This window comes from Lissotriton helveticus, chromosome 11, assembly GCF_964261635.1.
Source record: "Lissotriton helveticus chromosome 11, aLisHel1.1, whole genome shotgun sequence".
In the NCBI taxonomy this organism is placed as follows: domain Eukaryota; kingdom Metazoa; phylum Chordata; class Amphibia; order Caudata; family Salamandridae; genus Lissotriton; species Lissotriton helveticus.
In genome coordinates, this window is record NC_136072.1 from 16724508 (window position 1) to 16749834 (window position 25327).

General features: G+C 47.0%; 1 protein-coding gene across 3 annotated transcripts in view; it reads left to right on the top strand.

Annotated features, from left to right (window-relative positions):
* FGF12 (fibroblast growth factor 12) overlaps positions 1-25327 on the top strand; it is an 824634-nt gene that overhangs the window by 551148 nt on the left and 248159 nt on the right. For all 3 annotated transcript variants that reach the window (XM_078667729.1, XM_078667728.1, XM_078667727.1), the window contains exons 2-3: positions 10258-10368; positions 23186-23289. In XM_078667729.1, coding sequence (XP_078523855.1) covers positions 10258-10368; positions 23186-23289 — 215 coding nt within the window. The remainder of the gene's footprint in view (positions 1-10257; positions 10369-23185; positions 23290-25327) is intronic.

The following is a 25327-nucleotide window of genomic DNA, read 5'->3' on the forward strand; positions in this document are numbered from 1 at the left end:
CCCATTGGTACTGTTCCCATTGGTGCTGTGCTCATTGGTGCTGTTTCCATTGGTGCTGTTCCCATTGGTGCTGGGTCCCATTGGTGCTGTTCTTATTGGTCCTGGGTCCCATTGGTACTGTTCCCATTGGTGCTGTTCTCATTGGTCCTGGGTCCCATTGGTGCTGTTCCCATTGGTACTGGGTCCCTGTGGTCGTGGGGTGTCCGCGGGCCGGTAAATCAGGCAAGGAGGCCGGAGATAGTGTGCTATAGTTAGGGTTTTTATTTGAAATACAACAGTCTCGCAAGAGGTGAATACAGTGGTCTCTGGACGTTCGGATCCGGCGTCTGTGAGATGTAGCTCCCTTCGGATGGTCCTTGCCAGGCTCTGGGTCGTCGATGTTGGTGGGGAGACCTCGGAGGGCAAGAAGAGAGAGAGAGGACCGTTAGTCCGAACAGGGACTTGGCGAGTATGCCACTACCAACACCGGGAGGTGAAAGGGCGGAGCGGATGGAGGTGAGGGAAGGAGGGAACGGGGAAGAGGGACGGAAGGCAAGGACAAAGAGAGTGTACCAGCAAGGGTGTTCAGGACGTGAGGGGGGGTCGGGCCGTGCACGGTGCAGATGCTGTACAATACGGTTACAGTGTTACTTCTAAGTGATTGGTGCCTACAAGTGCGGAGAGTATTTACAATATATACAGAGAGCACCTAGCGCGCTCCAGGGGCGGTTACAGGTACTCACGCGTTCTGCCGTAGCTCTCCAGGTGAGCTACGGCCGCTCTTCAGCTTCCTCCTAAAGGGTTCCACCACTCCTCTGACCACTCGTCTGCTTCGGTTGGCTCCTCTCCTCCGTCCACGGCTCCAGCCTGAGTATCCTGCCACGATTCTCCGACGCTGCCTATTCCGGTCGGGTTGCTTTTCACTGGTTCTGACGCTGCCTCCGAGGCGGGACTTCCGGGTTCACGGCGTAGTGCTTCCGGTGCTTGCAGACCCGTGATTGGCTCCTGTATTGGAGAGAGAGGCGGGGGACTGTAGGTCACTGGTATTGTACCGGCTCGGGGGCGGACCCGAGGGTTTGGCCGGCCTGAGTTCGTGTGGACGTCCCCGGGATGAGGTAAAGACTCAGGGGGAAAGAATCCAGGGGGGGGCGAGAGGGGGTACCGGGACAGAAAATCAGCGTTGCCTTGTTCGGACCCTTTTCGGTGTTGGGTACGGAAGTGATAGGGCTGGAGAGAAAGGAACCAGCGGAGGACCCGGTCGTTGTGTCCTTTGTTCCGGGCCATCCACTCTAAGGGGGCATGGTCCGTATAAATCGTGAAGTCACGACCCTCCAGGTAGTACCTTAGTGTTTCGATAGCCCACTTGATGGCAAGGGCCTCCTTCTCCACTACCGCATAGTTAAGTTCTCTGGGGAACAGTTTTCGGCTAAGATATAGAATGGGTTTTTCGTTCCCTTGCTCGTCCTTTTGTGACAGGACCGCCCCTAATCCCTGGTCGGAGGCGTCTGTCTGGAGGATGAAGGGTCGGGTGTAGTCAGGACTCACCAGAACAGGACTGGAGGTTAGGGCTCCCTTCAGGTCAGCGAACGCCTGCCATATGAGGGGGTTAGGATGCATCAGGGCGTGCTCTGTGTGGGTAGTTTTCTTGAGAAGATCCGTAAGAGGCGCAGCTCTCTGCGAGAAGTTGGGCACGAACCTCCTGTAATAACCGAGGAGCCCTAGAAATGCACGGAGATCTTTTTTTGTTCTCGGAAAGGGAAGGGTCTCTATGGCTTCGGTTTTGGATTTCTGGGGTCTGATCATCCCTTCGCCCAACAGGTACCCCAGATACTGGACGGTTTGGGCAGCCAGGGTGGTTTTGGCGGGGTTAATGGAAAAGCCAAAGGAGCCCAAGGAAGAGACAACGTCATGTTAGTGGACGAGGTGTTGTTCCCAGCTGTTGCTGTAGATGACGATGTCATCGAGGTAGGCTCCTGCATACTCCGTGTGTGGCCGCAGGACCTGATTCATCGCACGCTGGAAAGTGGCGGGGGCTCCGTGGAGTCCGAAAGGCATGACAATGAATTGGAACAGCCCCTCCGGGGTGGAGAAGGCTGTCTTTTTCTTATCCTGGTCTCGAAGAGGGATCTGCCAATAACCCTTGCAGAGGTCGAGGGTGGAGATGAATTTGGCCTTCCCTATCCGTTCGACCATCTCGTCGACTCTCGGCAAGGGATAGGTGTCGAATCTGGACACTTTGTTTACTTCGCGGAAGTCGATACAGAACCTGACAGTCCCGTCAGGTTTCGGCACCAGAACTATCGGGGAGTTCCAATCACTGATCGAGGGTTCGATGATTCCCATTTTTAACATGTCCTCGATTTCTCTTCTTATGACAGCCCTTCGGGCTTCAGGGACACGGTAAGGACGCAACCTCACCACTTTCCCTGGTTCAGTATCTATTGCGTGGGTGGCGACGGAGGTCCTTCCGGGGTACGATGAGAAGACCGTTTTTACGGGGGACAGGGCTTTTTGGAGTTCATGGATTTGTCCCGGGGTCAGGGCAGGATCTAGACAGGGATCAAAGGGAAAGGACACCGGTAGACCGTGTCCCACCAGGACAGGACGGGGTCCCTCCCATTTCTTCAGATGGTTCACGTGGTAGATCTAGGCCGTGCCGTTAGTGGGGTCGAGCTCGATCTCATAAGTGACCGGGGTCACCTGTCGCAGGACGACGTAGGGTCCTTGCCACTGACCCAGGAGTTTATGGTCGGAAGAGGGCATCATCAGGAGGACCAGGTCTCCAACGGAAAATGCCCTATTCCTGGTGCCCTTGTCGTACTGTTTTTTCTGGTTGTCTTGGGCTTTTTCCATGTTTTGTTTGACTATGTCTCTGATCTGTGCTAGATGGGTCTTTAGGTTGTTGACGTACTCAGGTAGGGGGCGAGTGCGGTCCGGATCTGCCTCCCAGGCTTCCTGTGCCATCTCCAGCAGGGTACGAGGAGGTCTTCCGTATAGCAACTCGTATGGGGAGTACCCTGTACTGCTCTGGGGTTTACACCGAATGGCAAAAAGGGCTAGAGGGAGGAGCTCCTCCCACCGCTTAGCCTCCAGTCCCAACATCTTCTTTAGGGTCAGCTTTAAGGTGGCATTGTAGCGTTCGACCAATCCGTCGGTTTGGGGGTGGTAGGCTGAGGTCCTGATTTGTTTGATCCCTAGTCTTGAGCAGACTTGTTTCATCAGGGCAGAAACAAAGGGCGTGCCTTGATCCGTGAGAATCTCACGGGGGAATCCTACACGGGTAAACAGAGTGATAAGCGCTTTGGCGATGTTCGGGGCTGTGGGCTGGCGCAGTGGAAAGGCTTCCGGGAAGCGCGTGGCATAGTCCACGATGACAAGAGCATATCTGCAACCGCTTCGGGAGGGCAATAGGGGCCCTATAATGTCCATTCCCACCCGGCTAAACGGTATGTCGATGAGGGGCAAGGGACACAGGGGTACCCTAGGGGGTCTGTACCGACTGTTCTTTTGACATATAGCGCACTCACGGCAATAGGTTTTTATGTGCTGATAAATCCCAGGCCAGTAGAAACGGTCAAGGATCGTTTGGCTAGTCTTTTCCTCCCCGAAATGTCCACCTAATAGGTGACTGTGGGCCAGAAAAAGGACTTTGTCCCTGAAGGGGCTAGGAATCAACAATTGAGGAGGATGTTGAGGGCCACCCTTTCTGTACAGCAAACCCCTTTTCTTAAAGAAATATGGACCTACTTGGGTGGGATCTTCGTTTTCTAGGGCCCTTCCCCAGGCTTCCTGTAGGAGCGGATCCTCCTGTTGAGCCCCGCGGAACTCCTGGTCCGTCTGCCATGGGTGTTCTTCCAACTCAACCGGATACGCAGAGGCATATGATGTCTTCTCTTGTCTTTTCTGTCTCTTGCTTTTGTGGGGTTTTGGTTCCGTAGGGGTTCCGGTCGGGGTCTGAGGGTAGGGGGCCTCCTTCCACCACTGGGCCAGGGAGTCCGTTGTGTCCTGGAGCAGTGCCGGGAGGCCGGGGTAGTCGCTCCCCAGGATGGCCTGTTCCGGTAGAGCTGGGATGAGACCAACTGTGAGGTCAGTTCCCGGATCACCGGGATGTTGCACCCGAACCCTCGTGGTGGGGTAACGTTTCGTGTCTCCGTGCACGCACTGGATGGCCACTGTTCCTGTTGGGGTCTTCTGGTGGAGAATCAAGTCCTGGGGACGGAGGACGCTTTGTCGACACCCGGTGTCTGCGAGGGCCAGAACCTCTTGTCCATCTATGTCCACGGGACAATGAAACGGAGGGGGAGCAGCCCCTGACGCTTGGCAGACGTAATTCCGTACCATGCCGATTTCCATGGGTACCTCCTTTTGGGGACACATGCGGGCTATGTGCCCGTAGTTCCCGCAATGATAGCATTGGGGTCCAGGGTTGGGAGGTCGGTATAGGATCGGGGATGGCAAGAGAGGAGCCGGTTCTTGTCTTCGGGGTTGAGGAGGCCTGGGGAATCGGCTGGTGTTGGAGGGGTGGGGCCTGTGTGTGGCTTCGTCCTTGCCTCGATGCAGGTCTTGAGCCCGTCCATACGCACAAGCAATTTCTACAGCCGTCTCCAGGGTGAGCCGGGTATGTTGCCGTACCCACCTCTGCGTGGCGGGATGAAGGGAGTTTAGGAACTGTTCAAGACAGATCTTTTCAATAATGTCCTCTTTCGTGGAGGCCTCCGGTTTGAGCCACCGGTTGACCAGATCCCTGATCCGGAAGGACAGAGCACGTGGATTCTCTTGGGGCCCTTCTTTGGTCTGCCTGAGTTTCATCCTATACGTATCATCGTCTACTCCCAGACGTTCAAGGATGCACTTCTTTATGTCCGGATACGGTGTGTTGCCTTGGATGTTGGCCTGTTGGTATGCGGCCTGCAGGTCTCCAGTAAGCAGGGGACCCAGGTACTGGCCCCATCGATCCACCGGCCAGTTTGCTGCTTGGGACAACCTCTCGAAATTGGTAAAGAAATAATCGGGGTCTTCGCCGGGGACATATTTCTGTCACACCACGGAAGGGAGAGAGGTCATGGGTCTGGGTTGTCCCAGGACGTCAGTCAATTTCCCCAATGCTTGTTCCTGTACTGTTCCATGTCCTTTCAGGACGTCATGGAGCTGGCCCCTGTCGTCTTCGGCAGTTTTCAAAAATTGTTCCATGAGTTTTCCCAGCTGCTCCTGGGATTCGGCCATTCTCTTCATGACGGCCTCCATGCTACCGGCAGATCCCACTTCTGACACCAGATGTGGTCGTGGGGTGTCCGCGGGCCGGTAAATCAGGCAAGGAGGCTGGAGATAGTGTGCTATAGTTAGGGTTTTTATTTGAAATACAACAGTCTCGCAAGAGGTGAATACAGTGGTCTCTGGACGTTCGGATCCGGCGTCTGTGAGATGTAGCTCCCTTCGGATGGTCCTTGCCAGGCTCTGGGTCGTCGATGTTGGTGGGGAGACCTCGGAGGGCAAGAAGAGAGAGAGAGGACCGTTAGTCCGAACAGGGACTTGGCGAGTATGCCACTACCAACACCGGGAGGTGAAAGGGCGGAGCGGATGGAGGTGAGGGAAGGAGGGAACGGGGAAGAGGGACGGAAGGCAAGGACAAAGAGAGTGTACCAGCAAGGGTGTTCAGGACGTGAGGGGGGGTCGGGCCGTGCACGGTGCAGATGCTGTACAATACGGTTACAGTGTTACTTCTAAGTGATTGGTGCCGACAAGTGCGGAGAGTATTTACAATATATACAGAGAGCACCTAGCGCGCTCCAGGGGCGGTTACAGGTACTCACGCGGTCTGCCGTAGCTCTCCAGGTGAGCTACGGCCGCTCTTCAGCTTCCTCCTTAAGGGTTCCACCACTCCTCTGACCACTCGTCTGCTTCGGTTGGCTCCTCTCCTCCGTCCACGGCTCCAGCCTGAGTATCCTGCCACGATTCTCCGACGCTGCCTATTCCGGTCGGGTTGCTTTTCACTGGTTCTGACGCTGCCTCCGAGGCGGGACTTCCGGGTTCACGGCGTAGTGCTTCCGGTGCTTGCAGACCCGTGATTGGCTCCTGTATTGGAGAGAGCGGCGGGGGACTGTAGGTCACTGGTATTGTACCGGCTCGGGGGCGGACCCGAGGGTTTGGCCGGCCTGAGTTCGTGTGGACGTCCCCGGGATGAGGTAAAGACTCAGGGGGAAAGAATCCAGGGGGGGGGGACACCGGGACTCCGTCACAGTCCCATTGGTGCTGTTCCCATTGGTGCTGTGCTCATTGGTGTTGTGTTCATTGGTGCTGTTCCCATTGGTGCTGTTCTCATTGGTCCTGGGGCCCATTGGTACTGTTCCCATTGGCACTGGGTCCCATTGGTGCTGTTCCCATTGGTGCTGTGCTCATTGGTGCTGTTCCCATTGGTGCTGTTACCATTGGTGCTGGGTCCCATTGGTGCTGTTCCCATGGGAACTATTCCCATTGGTGCTGTTCCCATGGGTACTATTCTCATTGGTGCTGTTCTCATTGGTCCTGGGTCCCATTGGTACTGTTCCCATTGGTACTGGGTCCCATTGGTGCTGTTCCCATTGGTGCAGTTGTCATTGGTGCTGTTCCCATTGGTGCTGGGTCCCATTGGTGCTGTCCCCATGGGAACTATTCTCATTGGTGCTGTTCCCATGGGTGCTATTCCCATTGGTGCTGTTCTCATTGGTCCTGGGTCCCATTGGTACTGTTCCCATTGGTACTGGGTCCCATTGGTGTTGTTCCCATTGGTGCTGTGCTCATGGTGCTGTTCCCATTGGTGCTGTGCTCATTTGTGCTGTTCCCATTGGTGCTGTTCCCATTGGTGCTGGGTCCCATTGGTGCTGTTCCCATGGGAACTATTCTCATTGGTGCTGTTCTCATTGGTCCTGGGTCCCATTGGTACTGTTCCCATTGGTACTGGGTCCCATTGGTGCTGTTCCCTTTGGTGTTGTGCTAATGGTGCTGTTCCCATTGGTGCTGTTCCCATTGGTGCTGTTCCCATTGGTGCTGGGTCCCATTGGTGCTGTTCCCATTGGTGCAGTTCTCATTGGTGCTGTTCCCATTGGTGCTTGGTCCCATTGGTGCTGTTCCCTTTGGTGCAGCTCCCATTAGTGCTGTTCCCATTGGCACTGGGTCCCATTGGTGCTGTTCCCATTGGTGCTGTGCTCATTGGTGCTGTTCCCATTGGTGCTGTTACCATTGGTGCTGTTCCCATGGGAACTATTCCCATTGGTGCTGTTCCCATGGGTACTATTCTCATTGGTGCTGTTCTCATTGGTCCTGGGTCCCATTGGTACTGTTCCCATTGGTACTGGGTCCCATTGGTGCTGTTCCCATTGGTGCAGTTGTCATTGGTGCTGTTCCCATTGGTGCTGTTCCCATTGGTGCTGGGTCCCATTGGTGCTGTCCCCATGGGAACTATTCTCATTGGTGCTGTTCCCATGGGTGCTATTCCCATTGGTGCTGTTCTCATTGGTCCTGGGTCCCATTGGTACTGTTCCCATTGGTACTGGGTCCCATTGGTGTTGTTCCCATTGGTGCTGTGCTCATGGTGCTGTTCCCATTGGTGCTGTGCTCATTTGTGCTGTTCCCATTGGTGCTGTTCCCATTGGTGCTGGGTCCCATTGGTGCTGTTCCCATGGGAACTATTCTCATTGGTGCTGTTCTCATTGGTCCTGGGTCCCATTGGTACTGTTCCCATTGGTACTGGGTCCCATTGGTGCTGTTCCCTTTGGTGTTGTGCTAATGGTGCTGTTCCCATTGGTGCTGTTCTCATTGGTGCTGTTCCCATTGGTGCTGGGTCCCATTGGTGCTGTTCCCATTGGTGCAGTTCTCATTGGTGCTGTTCCCATTGGCGCTTGGTCCCATTGGTGCTGTTCCCTTTGGTGCAGTTCCCATTAGTGCTGTTCCCTTTGGTGCAGTTCCCATTAGTGCTGTTCCCATTGGTGCTGTTCCCTTTGGTGTTGTGCTAATGGTGCTGTTCCCATTGGTGCTGTTCCCATTGGTGCTGTTCCCATTGGTGCTGGGTCCCATTGGTGCTGTTCCCATTGGTGCAGTTCTCATTGGTGCTGTTCCCATTGGTGCTTGGTCCCATTGGTGCTGTTCCCTTTGGTGCAGTTCCCATTAGTGCTGTTCCCATTGGTGCTGGATCCCATTGGTGCTGTTCCCATTATTGCAGTTCTCATTGGTGCTGTTCCCATTGGTGCTGTTCCCATTGGTGCTGTTCCCATTGGTGCTGGGTCCCATTGGTGCTGTTCCCATGGGAACTATTTTCATTGGTGCTGTTCTCATTGGTCCTGCGTCCCATTGGTGCTGTTCCAATTGGTGCTATTCTCATTGGTGCTGGATCCTTTTGGTGCTATTCTCATTGGTGTTGTTCCCATTGGTGCTATTCTCATTGGTGTTGTTCCCATTGGTGCTGGGTCCCATTGGTGCTGGGTCCCATTGGTGCTGGGTCCCATTGGTGCTGGGTCCCATTGGTGCTGTTCCCCAGTGGTGCAGCTGGCATTACGTAGTGTCTAGCGTCGCTACTCCCTGTGATTCCAGCGCCTAACACAGCTAGCGCCTATCACAGTTGCCGCTCACCTCACAGCCATTAAGAGTTCCCCACACTTTTCTGACCCCCAAGAGTGGGGGCTGCGTGACCGGTTACAGAAACAGAGGCTCGCACTGGCAGATGAACAGACACAGGGCCGGATTCTGTGTGAACTGCTTCCTGTCCCTGTGTGCGGGGCTGTAAACATGAGTAATGAAACTATGTAAACCCCACAGTACATGTATTTTCAGATACAGACCCAAAGACATGACGTCTTCTTTCTCCGTGGACCATCCTTGGTAATATATTCTAGTTTCAATCAGACCCCGAGCCCCGAGCCCCACCCCCCGCACACACACACTCCCCCATGCACCGCACCCCACACTAGAGTTGTGCCTCTTAAAACAAGCATTGGCATAGCCAATAGGTCTCGCCTTTGGGACCTTATAAGTGTATAGTTATACAGCACAATATCCTTGGTGCAACAACACCAACTATTGCATGGCTGAACACTTATAAGTTCCTAAACGCGAGACCTATTGGCTATGCCAATGCTTGTTATATGTGATATACATTTATAACAATATTTAAAAAATGTTGACACTATATCTAATTATGCAGTTTTATATACTTTGCAATGGCTTTAATTAGTCGAGCAAAATAAAATAAACTTGAAACCTGAAACAGTACCAGCCCATTTAAAATACTGGTTCCACCCACCTCTCATTGTTCCTTCTCACTACAATCTTACCATTCACCCTACTCCTATCGCCTAATTATATGTACATTTTCAATCATTTTTCTTGAGATGCCAAAATCCTATCAGATTGTTTCTGCCATATAGAGTGCACTGATGCCCTTGCTGTTCACGTGCATGATAACTGCCACCAACCCACTGCCTTCGCACCTATCCCAGACACCCCAAACAGGCCAAGCTACTAAGTGAAACAATTCAACTGCAGAACCATTTGACTCATTTCCAAAAAGAACGTCTTAATACCACTGGAAGTAAATCGGCATCTCCAGCCTCCCATTAGTGGAGGATTAAGCAAATGGTTTCTGAGTCATTTCCATGAACGATTAAGGCAGAATCAGGATACAGAGCTAGGGAGGGGTCGGAGGTCTGAGTCCTTCTACCAGAGTGGGATGGTTAAGAATTAAGAGTTTTGAAGAAATATGCATGGAATACAAGGTAGATGATATGTATGTGCAGAACTCATTCAAATTCTGCAAGTGTGTATAGATAGATGTATTCCCTACTAAAACGAAAGTTGAGAGGGAGGCAAGGGATTGACCAACATCTTAACATAACAAGAAGCGCGAGCAAAAACATGTGAGCGAGGGGCAAGGAGAGAGGCACGCACGTACTTGGGATAGCAGTCTGATCCTTTTCAAGCACTGCACTCGTGCCTGTGGCGCGCCCCTGCTCACTCCCGCAAAGTGGATGCCGCCACAAGCATGAGTGTGTGCTTGAAAATGAACTGAACGACGGCTAAAGGCCCTCCTATGCAGCGCGTGCGCGCTGCGTTGGCGAGACCTAAAAAGCTGTTACCAGTAAAGCTCCCACTTCCGCTTGGAGCTCTTTCAACACCCTATAAAGACAGCTGATTGGTGGAGGCGGTGCTGAGTTGCCGGCATTTTCTATATCTTTTGGTGTTGACGTCATGTGGTTTATGACCTTTGAAACGCTCTGAATGTGACTAAAGATGGCTCCCTTTGTCTTGCAGAGCCCCAGCTGAAAGGGATCGTCACGCGGTTATTCAGCCAGCAGGGCTACTTCCTGCAGATGCACCCCGATGGGACCATTGATGGGACGAAGGACGAGAACAGCGACTACAGTAAGGACCTTTGTTACCCACTCCCTGTCATGCTTCATGTCTCCTGGACTCAGATCTGAGGAACTTGGGTCAAACATCACAACTGAGTTACCAGCTCCCAGTCACGCTTCACATCTCCTGGGCCTTAGGTCTGAGGCCTCTGGTACCAAACACAACACCCAAGTTACCCCGCTCCCAGGCAGGCTTCACATCTCCAGGGCCTCTGGTGGATCTACACCCACCTCATATCATTCAAAGTTTGCAATAATTCATCTCTGCCTGAACACAATGAACAATTACAGCTCTAAAAGTATTTCAATAATTAGAAGATTGATTCAAAATATGTGTTTTGATTGGTATATTTTGGACAACTTTAACTGAACTTTGAAAATATCAGCTCTATCTCCCACAAAAGGCAAGCTATGAATGCAGAGTTTAATCTGAAGTTTATTATAGAGCAGAACACCATTGCAGGCAGACTTCAGTAGTCGGCAATTGAAGTCGCAGAGACATAATATTAGATTATGAATATGTCAGGCCTATTAACCACAGTAATATTACATTTGAAGACCCAGTCACATATAAATGTATTCTAGCTTCTAAATAAAAGTCTACACTTTTTCCCTGTTCACTATTTTGAATTGAAGATTTACAACAAAGTGCACCTATGTCTCTGCGCCTTAAATCGTGGTGGAGACATCTGAAAACAGAATTTATGAATATAAACTTACTGCTAGAATTTTTCACATGTGAGTGACTGGGACAGGGATTTCCATATAAGAAAGTACATGGATAAATATTAGTGTTTATTAATTCTTAAACAAATATAAAAATATGTTTCACAAGAAATAAACATGTATAAACGTGTATATTCATTGTAAAAGATTACATATTTATTAATAGTTTAATCATACCAATATATTCATTTTATTGATAAATATTATTTTTAATCAAGATTAAAAACCCATGATCACTGGCATTTTAATATTTAATTTATATTTAGCACACTTCATTAAAGTGTATGTGTTTGTGTACTTTTCATTAACAGTTAAAAAGTATGGGGCCGAATCACAGAACTAACTTAAGACAAAATCCTAAACCTACTACTTTTGGTATTCACAGAAGTTGGGATTTTGTCTTAAGTTTGTCTTAAGTTTGTTTTAAGACAGACTTAAGACAGACTTAAGACAAAATCCTAACTTAAGTCTGTCTTAAGTCTGTCTTAAGTTTGTCTTAAGTTTGTCTTAAGACAAACTTAAGACAAAATCCTAACTTCTGTGAATACCAAAAGTAGTGAGTTTAGGATTTTGTCTTAAGTTAGTTCAGTGAATCGGGCCCATTATATTTTAAAATAATGTCTGTGTTAAATTTTACAATTTTTATATATTTATTTAATTTAATCTAGATTTAAATCTTTAAAAGGAATGATTTACATATTTAATGTAAACGTAACATGATTTAATTTATTTTATATAATTTCCTATTAGGTGTTATGTTAGATCCACACCTCAAGTGTTTTCTATGGGAGTGAGTTGCAGTACTTAAAAGGGGCCATGTGTGGTGCTAGACTTTCCCCAAGGCTAGGCTGGAGTAAATGTATCACATTTTGTCTCCTTTTGGGCTGTAGTAACAATAACAGAGCTGTTTGTGAGAAGCAATGGTCATTCTCTTGTGGGTGGGTGTTTGTATTAGCCTGTGCCTCCATGAGCCCCTCCCTACCCTTTCCAAAACCCTTCCCAATTAGTAGTAAGTATTTCTAATTGTTCGTCCACTCTCCATTGACTCTACCACATTTACGAGAAAAACGTATACTTGTTTGCAGAGATTTTTGAAATGCTGACAGAGTTCTCCTTATAGAAAATGTAGGTGAGGAGGCGGTCTCTCCACGTAGGTTTTTGAATAGTGTATTGTAGTATGTGAGGGTATTACTATAGTACTACTTTACGTACTACAAAATGCAATTTGTGAATAGGCCGCAGTAATTACTAGCTGTAGTTTTGAAGTTAACTTACAATATGACACAGTCCCACAGTAGTAAGGCTGGACCCAAGGTGAAGAGAAAACCTTTTCCACTGAGAGTCCATCTACAGTAGGCGGTGTGTGGAAACACAACATTGGGTCATAGTGGAGCAGCTAAAGACCAAGGTCTTCCAAAAGGGGTCCACTGGGAATTCATAATAAATGCCTAGTGACATGACCTTAGAAGGGCAAGTCTTACCTTTTGCACTCAGAAGGGAAACAGATTTCAGGAATTGCGACATCTGCCAAAAAAGTGAGGCTGAAGGACATCATGCAGGAGAGGAAGGGGTGAAGAATGTGAAGAAAGAACTCTAGAAGACTTTGGAGCACCTGCTCCATGCTTCTGATGCTTTAATACTCCCAGACAGGAAGCTATCCCAGAATCCCAATAGTTGCCATCTTGGAATGGGATAACATGAAGAAAAAACATAGAAGAGCAGCCATCATGGATAGGTTTATATATAGGACTCTGCATAACTTCCCATAAGGGAAGCTAGGAAGAAGATGACATGGATGCCAAGGAACTTAGGAGATAGGTATAACTTAATGCCCCAAAAGTTTCAGAAATGCTGATAGACAACAAGATGGAATTCTGGGGGGCCTTTACTACACTAGCGAACAGATCCAAGGTGAGGTTTGGCACTGCCGGTAAGTACTGCTGGACCCGTGGGTCTCTGACACACTCATGATCCCATTCTCAAGAGTTTTATAGGGACAGGCATGACAGACCCTTCCCCCTCCAGAAGCTCCTGGTTTGTCAGGGTATTATCTGAAAAACTGATGGATTGAGACTGGAACAGGAACAGTTATCTTCCCAAATTACTCACTGGAAGGGCACCCTTTCCAGTTTATCAAAAACGGGAACTTCCCTTGTGAAATCCGTGAGTCACAGATGTCCTGTACCTCACATTCAGGAGAATTGTTAGCCAAGATTGCCGGTGACATGGACAGAGTGCGTTGATAGGGATTAAGACAAAAAGATCTTAGCTGAGATGTTTGTAGAACTGAATAAATCTTGCACCTTAAAGGAAGATGACGTTTGAAGGTTGCTGGATTAATCTTTTGAATGAGTTTAAAACGTCCATTCATAGAATTGAGTTTTAAACGTACTTGAAAACAAATTGGATGTAAGATATCTTGATGATAAACAGATGTTGCTTTCTATCTTGTATTTAGAAGAAGGACCTCTATAGATATCAGTACTCTGTTTCATCTTTACTTTAGTCTTTTGAAACAAATTCCTAAAGATTTAAAATGTTCCACAAATCTGGAGGCTGCTGTCACAGAAGACATCACTTGATGATCCAAAAGAAACTCTAGCATGAAAACCTTCTAAAAACAAAATTGGGGAAGTCTGTTAAGCACTGTGCATAGAGTTATTGTATGAAAATTCAGCTTGAGCTAGATAAGAAGCTCAATCCTCCAGAGTGGAATTACAAAAACAACACAGATATTGTTCCAAACTATGACTAGCTGTTCAGTCTGACCATTAGACTGAGTTTGGAAACCAGAGAACAGATAAAATTGAGTCTGCAAAATTTTACAAAATGCCTTCCAAAAATGGGAAATAAGGTTGGATCCACAATCAGAGATTATTACCCGTGGTAATCCGTGAAGACGAAAATGCCTTGTTAAAGATCGGAGACATGGATTTAGCTGATGCACTTCTCTTCTAAGGCATCAAAAGACTCATCTTAGAAAAAGCATCCATAACAACCATTATTACTTTATCGCCATCCAGTGGTGGAAGACGCACAATAAAATGAGTGGTGATGGTAAGAGGTAACCAAGCATTTGCAAGCACCAGGGTCAGATAATGATAAACATCTCTTTGGACTGGTGCACTGTCTCCTTGCAATCAAAGGGAGTCCAAGTGACTGGGAGACCAGCAGGAAGCCACGTCCAATGAAACCATATAATTTGGGTGGAAAAGAGAAAATAACTGTAGTGAGTCACTCCGAACTGTTTGGTACATAACACATGTGAGGTGATGACACGCATGTTGTTTCTGACTTAATAAAAATAAGAACCAGCATGCTCAAGCTGAGTTTAGGTACTGCCTTCCAAAGTGCCCAATGTGTGGTTATTGCCTCAATACTGCCACACCACATTGGCAATGAAGCGAGACGGACACCCTAACTCGGTGAGTCAGCCCGAAAAGTCGCTGAATGCTCCACTATTCCAGAGCCACAGAGCATGAAGGAAAGACGAAAAGGTGCACAGCCAGCAAGAAACATCAGCTCTTGTGACATGCCTGCTTGTGAAAGTGGTTCATTTGGTACAAACGCAAGGCTCATAGGAGCATGACTCACCTGGAGCCAAGTAAAATACTGGTAGAGCAGAGCATTTGGATTGCCGGTCCCAAGCACTAGTGAGTAGAAACAGCACTCATTCACCCCCTTGCCATCATTCAGCCACAACGCAGGCACTGCAACTGGATGGGAAGCGGTGTGACGGAACAATCGAAAATGAATTAATGAGAGTTAGAATACTAGAGCAGAGCAGAAAGACATGAGTACTGAACCCTGACTAAAAGAGATTCGGAAACAATAAAGCAAGGCTTAGAAGGCACTGACAGACACAGCCAACAGGCATCTCAGACATTTTCCTCATGCTAAACTATCAGAACCTGACAAAAGGAGCCAAGGAAGGCAGAGCCCATGCCTTCATGAGACTCTCTGCAGCAGTACCCCAACAAGCAGCTGTGACACATGCCAACCTACAGCCACTCGGGGAGTGGTAGCCCTGGCAATACATGCAGACAACCTCATCAGAAGTATTTTCCCTGTTTGTGAGCTCGCCACCCCCAATCTGCACGGGTAGGCTCAATAGTCAGTTTGTGGCTACCAGAAAGACAGACCCGACGGTAAAGAGATAGCTCCTGTTACACTGTGCGGGGAAGACATTTATAAACTTTTTCTAAACCTGCCAAACATTGACAATGACTATAATGCAGCAGTCGTCGCAGTCGAAGCAGATTTTAACCCACAAATCAATCCTGGTTACAAATGATTTGTGTTAAGACAAGCCAAACAGAAGGAAGTTGATTGGTTATTTCTATGCCCTCCTCAGGAAATTACCTTCTACCAACACTGAAGATAATGTGAACAAAGAAGAAAGGGCACAACTTATTCAGAGACGGCAATGCTTGTTCTAAGGCTTTATATCCTCAGAAAGTCAAGACCGTAATTCTTATGTTGGCTGGTCACACAAGTAAGCCAACCCTGTACAACCATGATGGACACAACACTGCCAGGAATGGAGGTAGAAGAGTGGGACGAGTTGCTATAGCCGGTCAAGACAGAAATAGTGGACGCCGTCTGAGCCAACGTGACCACCTGAGTAAATACTTTTCAAAAAGAACAAACCAAAGTGAACAAACTGTATATGGATATTGTGGTTTGGATCACAAACATCAACCACTGTCATGCTCATGCGAAAACATGCCCGGCATGAGGAAGACTAAATCATTTCGACAGAGTGTGTAGAAGGGACTAGAGGACTCGCCCCAGGAGAAGAGGAACAGTGGCAGCAGGGGTAGATGTCAAACACTCCTCATCTGAAGACATGCACCACTGGCAGGAGAACAAATGTATTTCCAAGAATTCAGCACAGGGAGTATATGTGGAGATGTCTTTATAATATCTGCCATAGACCAAGATAATACTGGGATAAAGACCTTGTCTAAATGTAAAGTCAAACAGTATGAACTAATGACCGTTGTTTCCATGTATTCTGGAAATTCCATACCTGTAATGTGCAGGAAATACTTTGAGAAGATCAAACCCAAACCATTATTGAAGCCAACCAAGACATGCAACTATGTGTACAGAAGCCACAAATCACAATTTACAGCAGGGGTTTTCACAACATTAATTCAGTACCACAGCTAGGGCTCAAAACAATCTTCTTCATCCCAGAAAGGGACATAGGAACCATATTCAGTTGTCTAGGGCAGAAAACCATAGACTCAATTTCTGTGCTCTTAGTATAAGCACCAGAGAAATAGGCAATACCCTGAACGAGTTAAAAAAAAACATGATCACTGGTTTAGGATCTCACAATCGAAATCAGTGAAACTGCACAGTGATTAATCCATTAAACTGATGCTATCAGGCACATAATACATGTTCAATTAGATCAAAAAGTAGAGGCAGAACTGGTTAAATCGGATCAAATGGGCGAGGGAGAATGAAAAAGTAATTGGGCCTGCACTATGGGTCTCACCCATGGTGGCAGCGACCACACCCAATCAGCCTAAAACCATATGAATATGTATAGACATGAGACTGCAGAACTTGACCACCCAAAGGGCGAGTCACATTACCCTCAAAATAGACAATATTTGTGCAAATGTAAATAGAGCAAGAAGGTTTCCCAAGAAATAAAGTATATACCAGATACTGCTGCATGAAGTCAATAGATACCTCACCATGTTTTCTATGCCTGTGGGGCTCAGAAGACATACCTTGTTAAGAAAAACCTAGAACTGAGATGGACTTGGATGATGCCCACTGGGTGAAGAATGTGAAGAAAGAACTCTACAACGACTCTGGAGCACCTGACCCCAGGCTTCTGAAGCTTTAAAACTCACAGACAGGAAGCTATCACAGAATCCTCATTGTTGCCATCTGAAGGAAAAACATAGGGCAGCAGCCATCTTGGATAGGTTTATATATAGGACCCTCCATAACTTCCTATAAGGTAAGCTGGAAAAAGAAGATGACATGGATGCCAAGGAACTCAGGAGACAGGTTCAGAAGATATGTGAGATGGAATTTTTGGATGTCCTCTGTGGTGTTCCAAAATGCAGAAAGGGGGACACTGACTGGCCTTTTTGACTTTATCAATTGGAGCAATGACCCTCATTTAGTCTGGGCCGGATTTACTATTTGTTAATTCCTCCCAGGGTCAAGTCCACTACCATATGTTTTCCAGGGCAGAATAACCACGTAATTCCAAGTTTTCTGCCTCATAATAATGGATTACTCCTGAAGGAGAGACACGGTTTGTCAAAGCCGCGTGAGGAGTGTTGTGCCTTCACTTTGCACCCACCTTCAAAAACAGAACCAGGATTTATGGTTCACAAAACATCACTTGAGGAGGTGAGTGATGACACAGATTTACTCTCATTATCCTGGAGATATGCCTCATTTTTCAAGTAAATGTTTAAATTATCTCTCATAATTGACTTGCTAATTAAAGATACAAATGGGGCTGATGCAGTGCAGCATTGACAATGCAATTGATTACCTGTAGTTCCAGAGCCTGGGAGGAGAGGGTTGAGAGGCAGAGATAACGCTCAGTTTCTTATCCACGGCTGGTCCCCTCCAGCCGAGCTCCTCCGCGTGGTACCCACCGAGTACTCGGCTCTCAAGATGCGACACTGCAGGGCGCACCACCCAGGCTGATCTTAATAAGGAAAGTTATTCAAAGGAAACTTTTACATCTGTCTGGAAACAAGATGATGGATCAAAACGTAGACAATCCTAAATCAATGCTCTCATACCAGGACCATCCCATGTTCTCTGTCCCCAAAAGAACAGCGACTCAGGCGTTGATATGTTTATGAGCAAAGCATGATCACTGAGGGGATTTTAGGCACTCCCTGTAAATTGGTTTTTGGCAACATTAAAAAACAATATCTACAGAAAAGAAGCCATTTTGCAAATCTTGTGCTTCTACTCAGCTCCAACCCTAAGCAACACCCTTCGATTGCTTCTAAAGAACCTCACCTTGCGGAAGAGAGGACCAGGCAGCGGTGAAGAAGTGGGGTCTCTCTGTATCTTCCTTGTGATGGTACTGACATCATAGAAACAGTTATATTGTTGCGACTGTATTTGCAATCTGCATTATAAAATATCTATTAATCACTGCCGTGTGTCTGAGCATCCTGTGATGTTGAGGCTAGAGGAGGGACTTTTACTGTAAAGAGCCATCACAACAAACTAGTGAATACTTTGAAGAATGTGTGACTACAAGACGCCCTCATCCGCATGAACCGCTTGACCCGTGGCATAACAAACTAGAGGAAACTCCTCTGGAAAAAGAGCAAGACAGGTGAAAGCGTTAGGCCTCAGGGATACACAAAACGTAGACCCAATCGGGCTCCTGGAAGGCCCCAGACCCGATCAGGCTCCTGGAGTGGGTGGAAACATGTTGGCAAGAAGAGTATAATTGAACAAGTATATTCGATAGAACCCAAGAAATTCACGATTTTACTTATACCCTGGGTACCCTCAAAATAAAGAAGCATCTTTGGGTATACCTAGAGGTATTTTTAACTAATCGCTCTTCTGGATCCCTGCATGTCCAGCTTGACTTTATCTAAGAACTCCTATTCCATTTATGGTTGAGTCTGCCCGGGTGGTACCATCTTACCAGTGTGTGGATAGGCGCCGATGATGAAGCATATCAAGATCAGTGAGAGAAGGGTCTACTCCAATATCTTTGGATACGGCAGATGCAAATACCAACTTCCTGATAAAGCAGGAATCTCTTTTCTTTACCAGTTAGAATTATTGATCAATCAGTTGCTTGTGTGCTTGTGTGTAAGTATCGGCAGCGGGAAAGTGCAACTGGTTCAATTGTCTCTCGTTCTCTATTGTGATAACAAATGATCCATGATTACCCTCGCAAATTTAGTGAACTCAACACCGTGTTTGAATATTAACACATTTCTGCAGTGAAACAAGAATGTCTTTGTTGTCAGACTTTTCTTTGGCACATTGAAGAGTTGGAAAGATCCTGTGAAAAAACAGGCTGTGTCTGTCCTAATCAGCTATTTTTGAATACCTCAAGCATGCCTGGAAACTGACCAGGGAGACCACCATTTTGAGGACAACAACGAGAGCTGGAAGTGTGATCTTACTGTAATCTTGTGTTAAACCATACGTGGTGACGCAGTGAGGTCACTTCAGGATACTCGGTGCCTCTTGTGACCCATGTGCTACCTCGTGCAACTCGACCACAGATAGTGGAATCAAGTTCACAGGGAGACACGCCTAGAACTGCTGGTCTGTGTCAGAAACCTAAAACAAAGGCTCCAGTCCTCCTGCACACACATGGCACCTCAGACAATTTTTAGATAACTCTCTAAGGCTCCAGTGCTTCTGCCCAAGCAGGAAACCTCATGAATATTCAGAAGACACTCTAGTCCTCCCCCCTAGTATTGGCCAAAAAGACCACCGCATGAATAGTCAGAAGCATCTTTAGCACTCTAGTCTGCCCACACAGAAAACCTCATTAATCTTTAGAAGCTTCTCTAGGACTCTAATATCACCAAAAAGAACATCTCATGCATATCCAAGAGACTCCCTAAGGTTCTAGTCCTCCTCCTCATGCAAAACACAGCGTGAATATTCAGAAGACTCTTTAGTACTTCTCCCTAGTATTGAACAAAAAGACTACCGCTTGAATAGTCAGAGGCATCTCTAAGACTCTAGTCCTCCTGCCCAAGCAGACAATCTCATGAATATTCAGAAGACCCTCTAGTCCTGATCCCTTGTATTGGCCCAAAAAACTAACACACAAATATTCAGAAGCATCTGAAAAGAATCTACTCCTCCTGCCGACACAGAACACCCCATGAATATCCAAGAAACTTTCCAAAGTTCTACTCCTCCTGCCGACACAGAACACCCCATGAATATCCAAGAAACTTTCCAAAGTTCTACTCCTCCTGCCGACACAGAACACCCCATGAATATCCAAGGGAATTTCTAAGGTTCTAGTCCTCCTGCTGACACAGAACACCCCATGAATATCCAAGGGAATTTCTAAGGTTCTAGTCCTCCTGCTGACACAGAACACCCCATGAATATCCAAGGGAATTTCTAAGGTTCTAGTCCTTCCTGCCCACAGAAAACACCCCATGAATATCCAAGAAACTTTCCAAAGTTCTACTCCTCCTGCCGACACAGAACACCCCATGAATATCCAAGGGAATTTCTAAGGTTCTGGTTCTCCTGCCGACACAGAACACCCCATGAATATCCAAGAAACTTTCCAAAGTTCTACTCCTCCTGCCGACACAGAACACCCCATGAATATCCAAGGGAATTTCTAAGGTTCTAGTCCTCCTGCCGACACAGAACACCCCATGAATATCCAAGGGAATTTCTAAGGTTCTAGTCCTCCTGCCGACACAGAACACCCCATGAATATCCAAGGGAATTTCTAAGGTTCTAGTCCTCCTGCCGACACAGAACACCCCATGAATATCCAAGGGAATTTCTAAGGTTCTAGTGCCTCCTGCCGACACAGAACACCCCATGAATATCCAAGGGAATTTCTAAGGTTCTAGTCCTCCTACCGACACAGAACACCCCATGAATATCCAAGGGAATTTCTAAGGTTCTACTCCTCCTGCCGACACAGAACACCCCATGAATATCCAAGAAACTTTCCAAAGTTCTACTCCTCCTGCTGACACAGAACACCCCATGAATATCCAAGGGAATTTCTAAGGTTCTAGTCCTCCTGCCGACACAGAACACCCCATGAATATCCAAGAGAATTTCTAAGGTTCTAGACCTCCTGCCGACACAGAACACCCCATGAATATCAAATGGAATTTCTAAGGATCTAGTCCTCCTGCCGACACAGAACACCCCATGAATATCCAAGATAATTTCCAAAGTTCTGGTCCTCCTGCCAACACAGAACACCCCATGAATATCCAAGAGAAATTCTAAGGTTCAGGTCCTCCTGCCGACACAGAACACCCCATGAATATCCAAGGGAATTTCTAACGTTCTATTCCTCCTGCCGACACAGAACACCCCATGAATATCCAAGGGAATTTCTAAGATTCTAGTCCTCCTACCGACACAGAACACCCCATGAATATCCAAGGGAATTTCTAAGATTCTAGTCCTCCTGCCAACACAGAACACCCCATGAATATCCAAGGGAATTTCTAAGGTTCTAGTCCTCCTACCGACACAGAACACCCTATGAATATCCAAGGGAATTTCTAAGGTTCTAGTCCTCCTGCCGACACGGGAACACCCCATGAATATCCAAGAGAATTTCTAATGTTCTAGTCCTCCTGCCGACACAGAACACCCCATCAAAATCCAAGGGAATTTCTAAGGTTCTAGTCCTCCTGCCGACACGGGAACACCCCATGAATATCCAAGAGAATTTCTAATGTTCTAGTCCTCCTGCCGACACAGCACACCCCATGAATATCCAAGGGAATTTTTAAGGTACTGGTCCTCCTGCCGACACAGAACACCCCATGAATATTCAAGAAACTTTCCAAAGTTCTACTCCTCCTGCCGACACAGAGCACCCCATGAATATCCAAGGCAAGTTCCAAGGTTCTAGTCCTCATGCCGACACAGAACACCTCATAAGTATTCAGAAGCCTCTCTAAGACTGTAATATTGGCCGAAAGAACTGCCACGTGAACAGTGAGACGCCTCTTTGGGCCTGATTTAGATCTCGGTGGAAGGTTACTCCGGTACAATGGTGACGGATATCCAGTTCGTAAAAATATAAATCCTGTTATATCCTATGGGATTTATATTTTGAAAGGCAGGATATCCGTCACCAGATCTAGGCGGATGGGATATCCGTCGCTGTTGTGATTGAATAACCTGTCCGACAAGATGCAAATCAGGCCCTTAGACTCTAGTCCTACCCACACACACCATCTTATGAATATTCAGGAGCCGGGCGACAACTCTGTAATACAGACAGTCCCATCTGACGGGAGCCAACAGACGACAGAAAATGTTTGCAGAAATGGAAACACAGTATATCATGACCCACCTTGAGATGGGTCTCCTTAAAGAGACAGAATCCTGTTAAGGTAATGGGAATGGCTATCACTAGTTAGGACAGGGCATTGAGACAAGGCAAGAAGTGCAAGGAAAAGACATGCCTTGATAGGCAATGGTGGCATGGTGGCTATGGGATGAATTAAATAGCATTGGATATAAATTACATAATTTATTTTTTTGCCAGCTTCCTCAACCATAAACCACATCAGCAGTGACATCACAAATGCATTTTTTAAGTGAATAGTAACTAAACCTGAATGTTGGTTGGTGAGATGAGATGGGATAGCAAAAGACATTCTAGTCGTTACGATGACCCAATCTGCCCATGTGACGTAGTCCACAGGAGGTGAAGGGCACAGGGTGGTTTCAAATGCCAACTTGAAGATTTTGGGAGGGTGAGCAGATTCCAAGTCACCAAGGGGGCAAGGATTTCCTTCTGAAATATCAAAGGTGGGAGGAGAATGTCTGAATGTTGAGGAAGTCCAGAGGGCTTTGAATGTGGAGAGATAATGTTGTGGTAACACCAGGAAGTGATTGTCACGGTATAAAGGAGAGTGGTCAGTGGGACGTGGAGGTGGCCTGTGGTCCATGAACACATTTGAACTGCTTCCCTTTGAGGGTTACATGATATCTTGGAGGGGAATAACAGGTGTTTATTGTTACCCAACTCAATGGTACTCATTTTATTGACCTCAGATGGATGAAAGGCTGAGTGAACCTGTCAGGGTTTGAACCTGTGACTATGAGGTAGAACACAGGCCCCTGCAGTGGATGCATTAGTCCACTAAGCCACCAGACACGACAAGAATGTTCATGATTACAAGTGTGAAACATATCAGTCCTTAGCCGAAAACACCAACAAAAAGAACTTTGTCTTGCGTTGAACTTCCTGTAAGATTTAGGCACACTCCTTCTGGAAGAGGTGAAGACAATTTCTGGAGGAGATAGTCTCAGATTTAAAAGGCAGGGATGGCTTCCACCTGAAGGCGGTGCTTCCTCTAAATGTTCTCTCTCCTCTTCCTCTGCAGCCCTCTTCAATCTGATCCCGGTGGGCCTCCGCGTGGTTGCCATTCAAGGGGTGAAGGCCGGTCTCTACGCCTCCATGAATGGCGAAGGTTACCTCTACAGCTCGGTGAGTGTGGCCACCATCCTGTACGCAGTTTGTATGAAAGAGCAAAGCGTGCTGTATGGTTACTGTGCAATGTTGCACTGTCACAAACTTCAATATCTTTCACTGAGCTAGAATGCCGATGTAAACTATTCCTTTAATGAAACCAAGTAAATCAGAAAGCATCCTTGGGCAGTGACCTTCTGTGTAAAGCATATTTGTCAGTGGCAGATAGATTTGAGTCTGCACCATCCTTGTTCAAGAAGATGTCACACTAATTGAGAAATACTGTCTGTGACAATTGAGAGGTTGTGGATGAAAATGTTGTTACACAATGCCTCAATAAAAATGTCTGTTTTTGATTCCATTCGATAGAAAATGTCACCACATTTGACCAAGATCTTGCATCAACACATTTGTACACATGCCCATATGACTCTGTGTCTCCCAAAGTATTGATCATTTGCAAGAGACTATTTTTTGAAGTGGTTTAATCATTACAACTAGTTGCACATTGTATATCCAGTTGAGCAAATTCCATAGTAGCATTGACCTCCATTGAAAAGGTAACCTGAGTGTGACGTGATTCGTTTGCTCGCTTCACACCTAGCTTCACTCCCTACTGAGATCATGAAAATTGCAGCAGGCGATCTTGACTGCCAACTTGAGCCTTCAGATGTTAATTTTAGACTCCACTCTCCTGAGGAAGATCAAGGCTGGTCCATACCCCATCTGTCAATTACTCCAACAGTTGAATGGGCTCCCTTGGCAGTTCAGCTAAATGCTTTTACTCTAAATTAGGGCTTTAGGGCTTGTACTGGCAGATCCCCCTCAGACATGGAAGGAAGTCACACAGTTAAATGACCACAGGGGTCGAGACTTCTGGATTACTTCCTAGTGGATGTCAGACGTTGGCCTACCCTGATAGACGTCAAGGTGATTCCTCGCATCGATAGTGACCATAATCCCTTGGCATTAGAACTGGATGATAACACCAATAGTATGTGTGAACCCCGATAAACCTTTTGATGAACGATTGGTCTTGCCTACTCCATATCAGGCAGGGTTGCAGGATATACTCTGCAGTGCGGGAGCAATTGATATCCCGTGGCTCAAGTATATTAGGGCAAACCCTTCAAACATTGGCCCTAGTTGACTTTGGGAACGCTGCTCATGAGTGCAGCGTAACAGCCAAGGCCCAAACCAAGATTGCTTATTGGCAATGCAAGCTGAATTTGCTGCACGCCCGGGCACACGGAACCTTGACTACAATTTTTTTCCAATATAAAGATAACTATGGTTTCCTTTACAGCTAAGTTGGGGGGTAAACTGAGGCCCTCTCTCCAGCAAGTGAATCACTTGAGCATGTTTGATTCTCTTGTCTGGCATATCGCGGGACCGGGAATTTGTCCATCCTCCCATTTGGCCACAACCTAGGGCTCAGGATGAGCAGCGTGGTGCTGAGAATTCTGAAATGTGACACTAGCCGGTGTGTAGTATTCGCAGTCTCACTGTATTTGTTGGCCTCTTGGAGGATCAGGCATTTTAACAGAAGACAGAACTCCATTGATTAGAACCGCTCATGGTATAAATAATTAGACCTGTGGTATTAGTTGTTGTATGAGTACCTCTAGTGTTTTAATGACTTTTTATTGGTTTTTACAATGCATGTCTTCATGCAATTTGTATTTATCTATTTTGCTGTGATTTGAACTGCTTGTAATTTGATGGCGCATAAAGTTATTGATTGATGATGGAAAAGGTTAACTAGATCTGACCAATGAAAGTATCTTGTATTTTACCCTAACTCAAGGGCCACCAGCTCACTGGATACAGTCCAGTTTAGTACATTCTTTTATGGATCTGTGTGATGGTGTTGAGATGTTCACTTAAGCCACAGACTGCTCCACGGCTGTTGCAGGGAAGCGTTTAAAGTTGTAAGGAGCCCGGGTAAAACAGATTGGATGAGGAACCAGTTGGCCAGTTGCATTCTGAGACAGGAGGTTTAGAAAGTGAATTGAGTGTACTGGAAGGTAATCTTCCGACATGACCTAAAACGGTG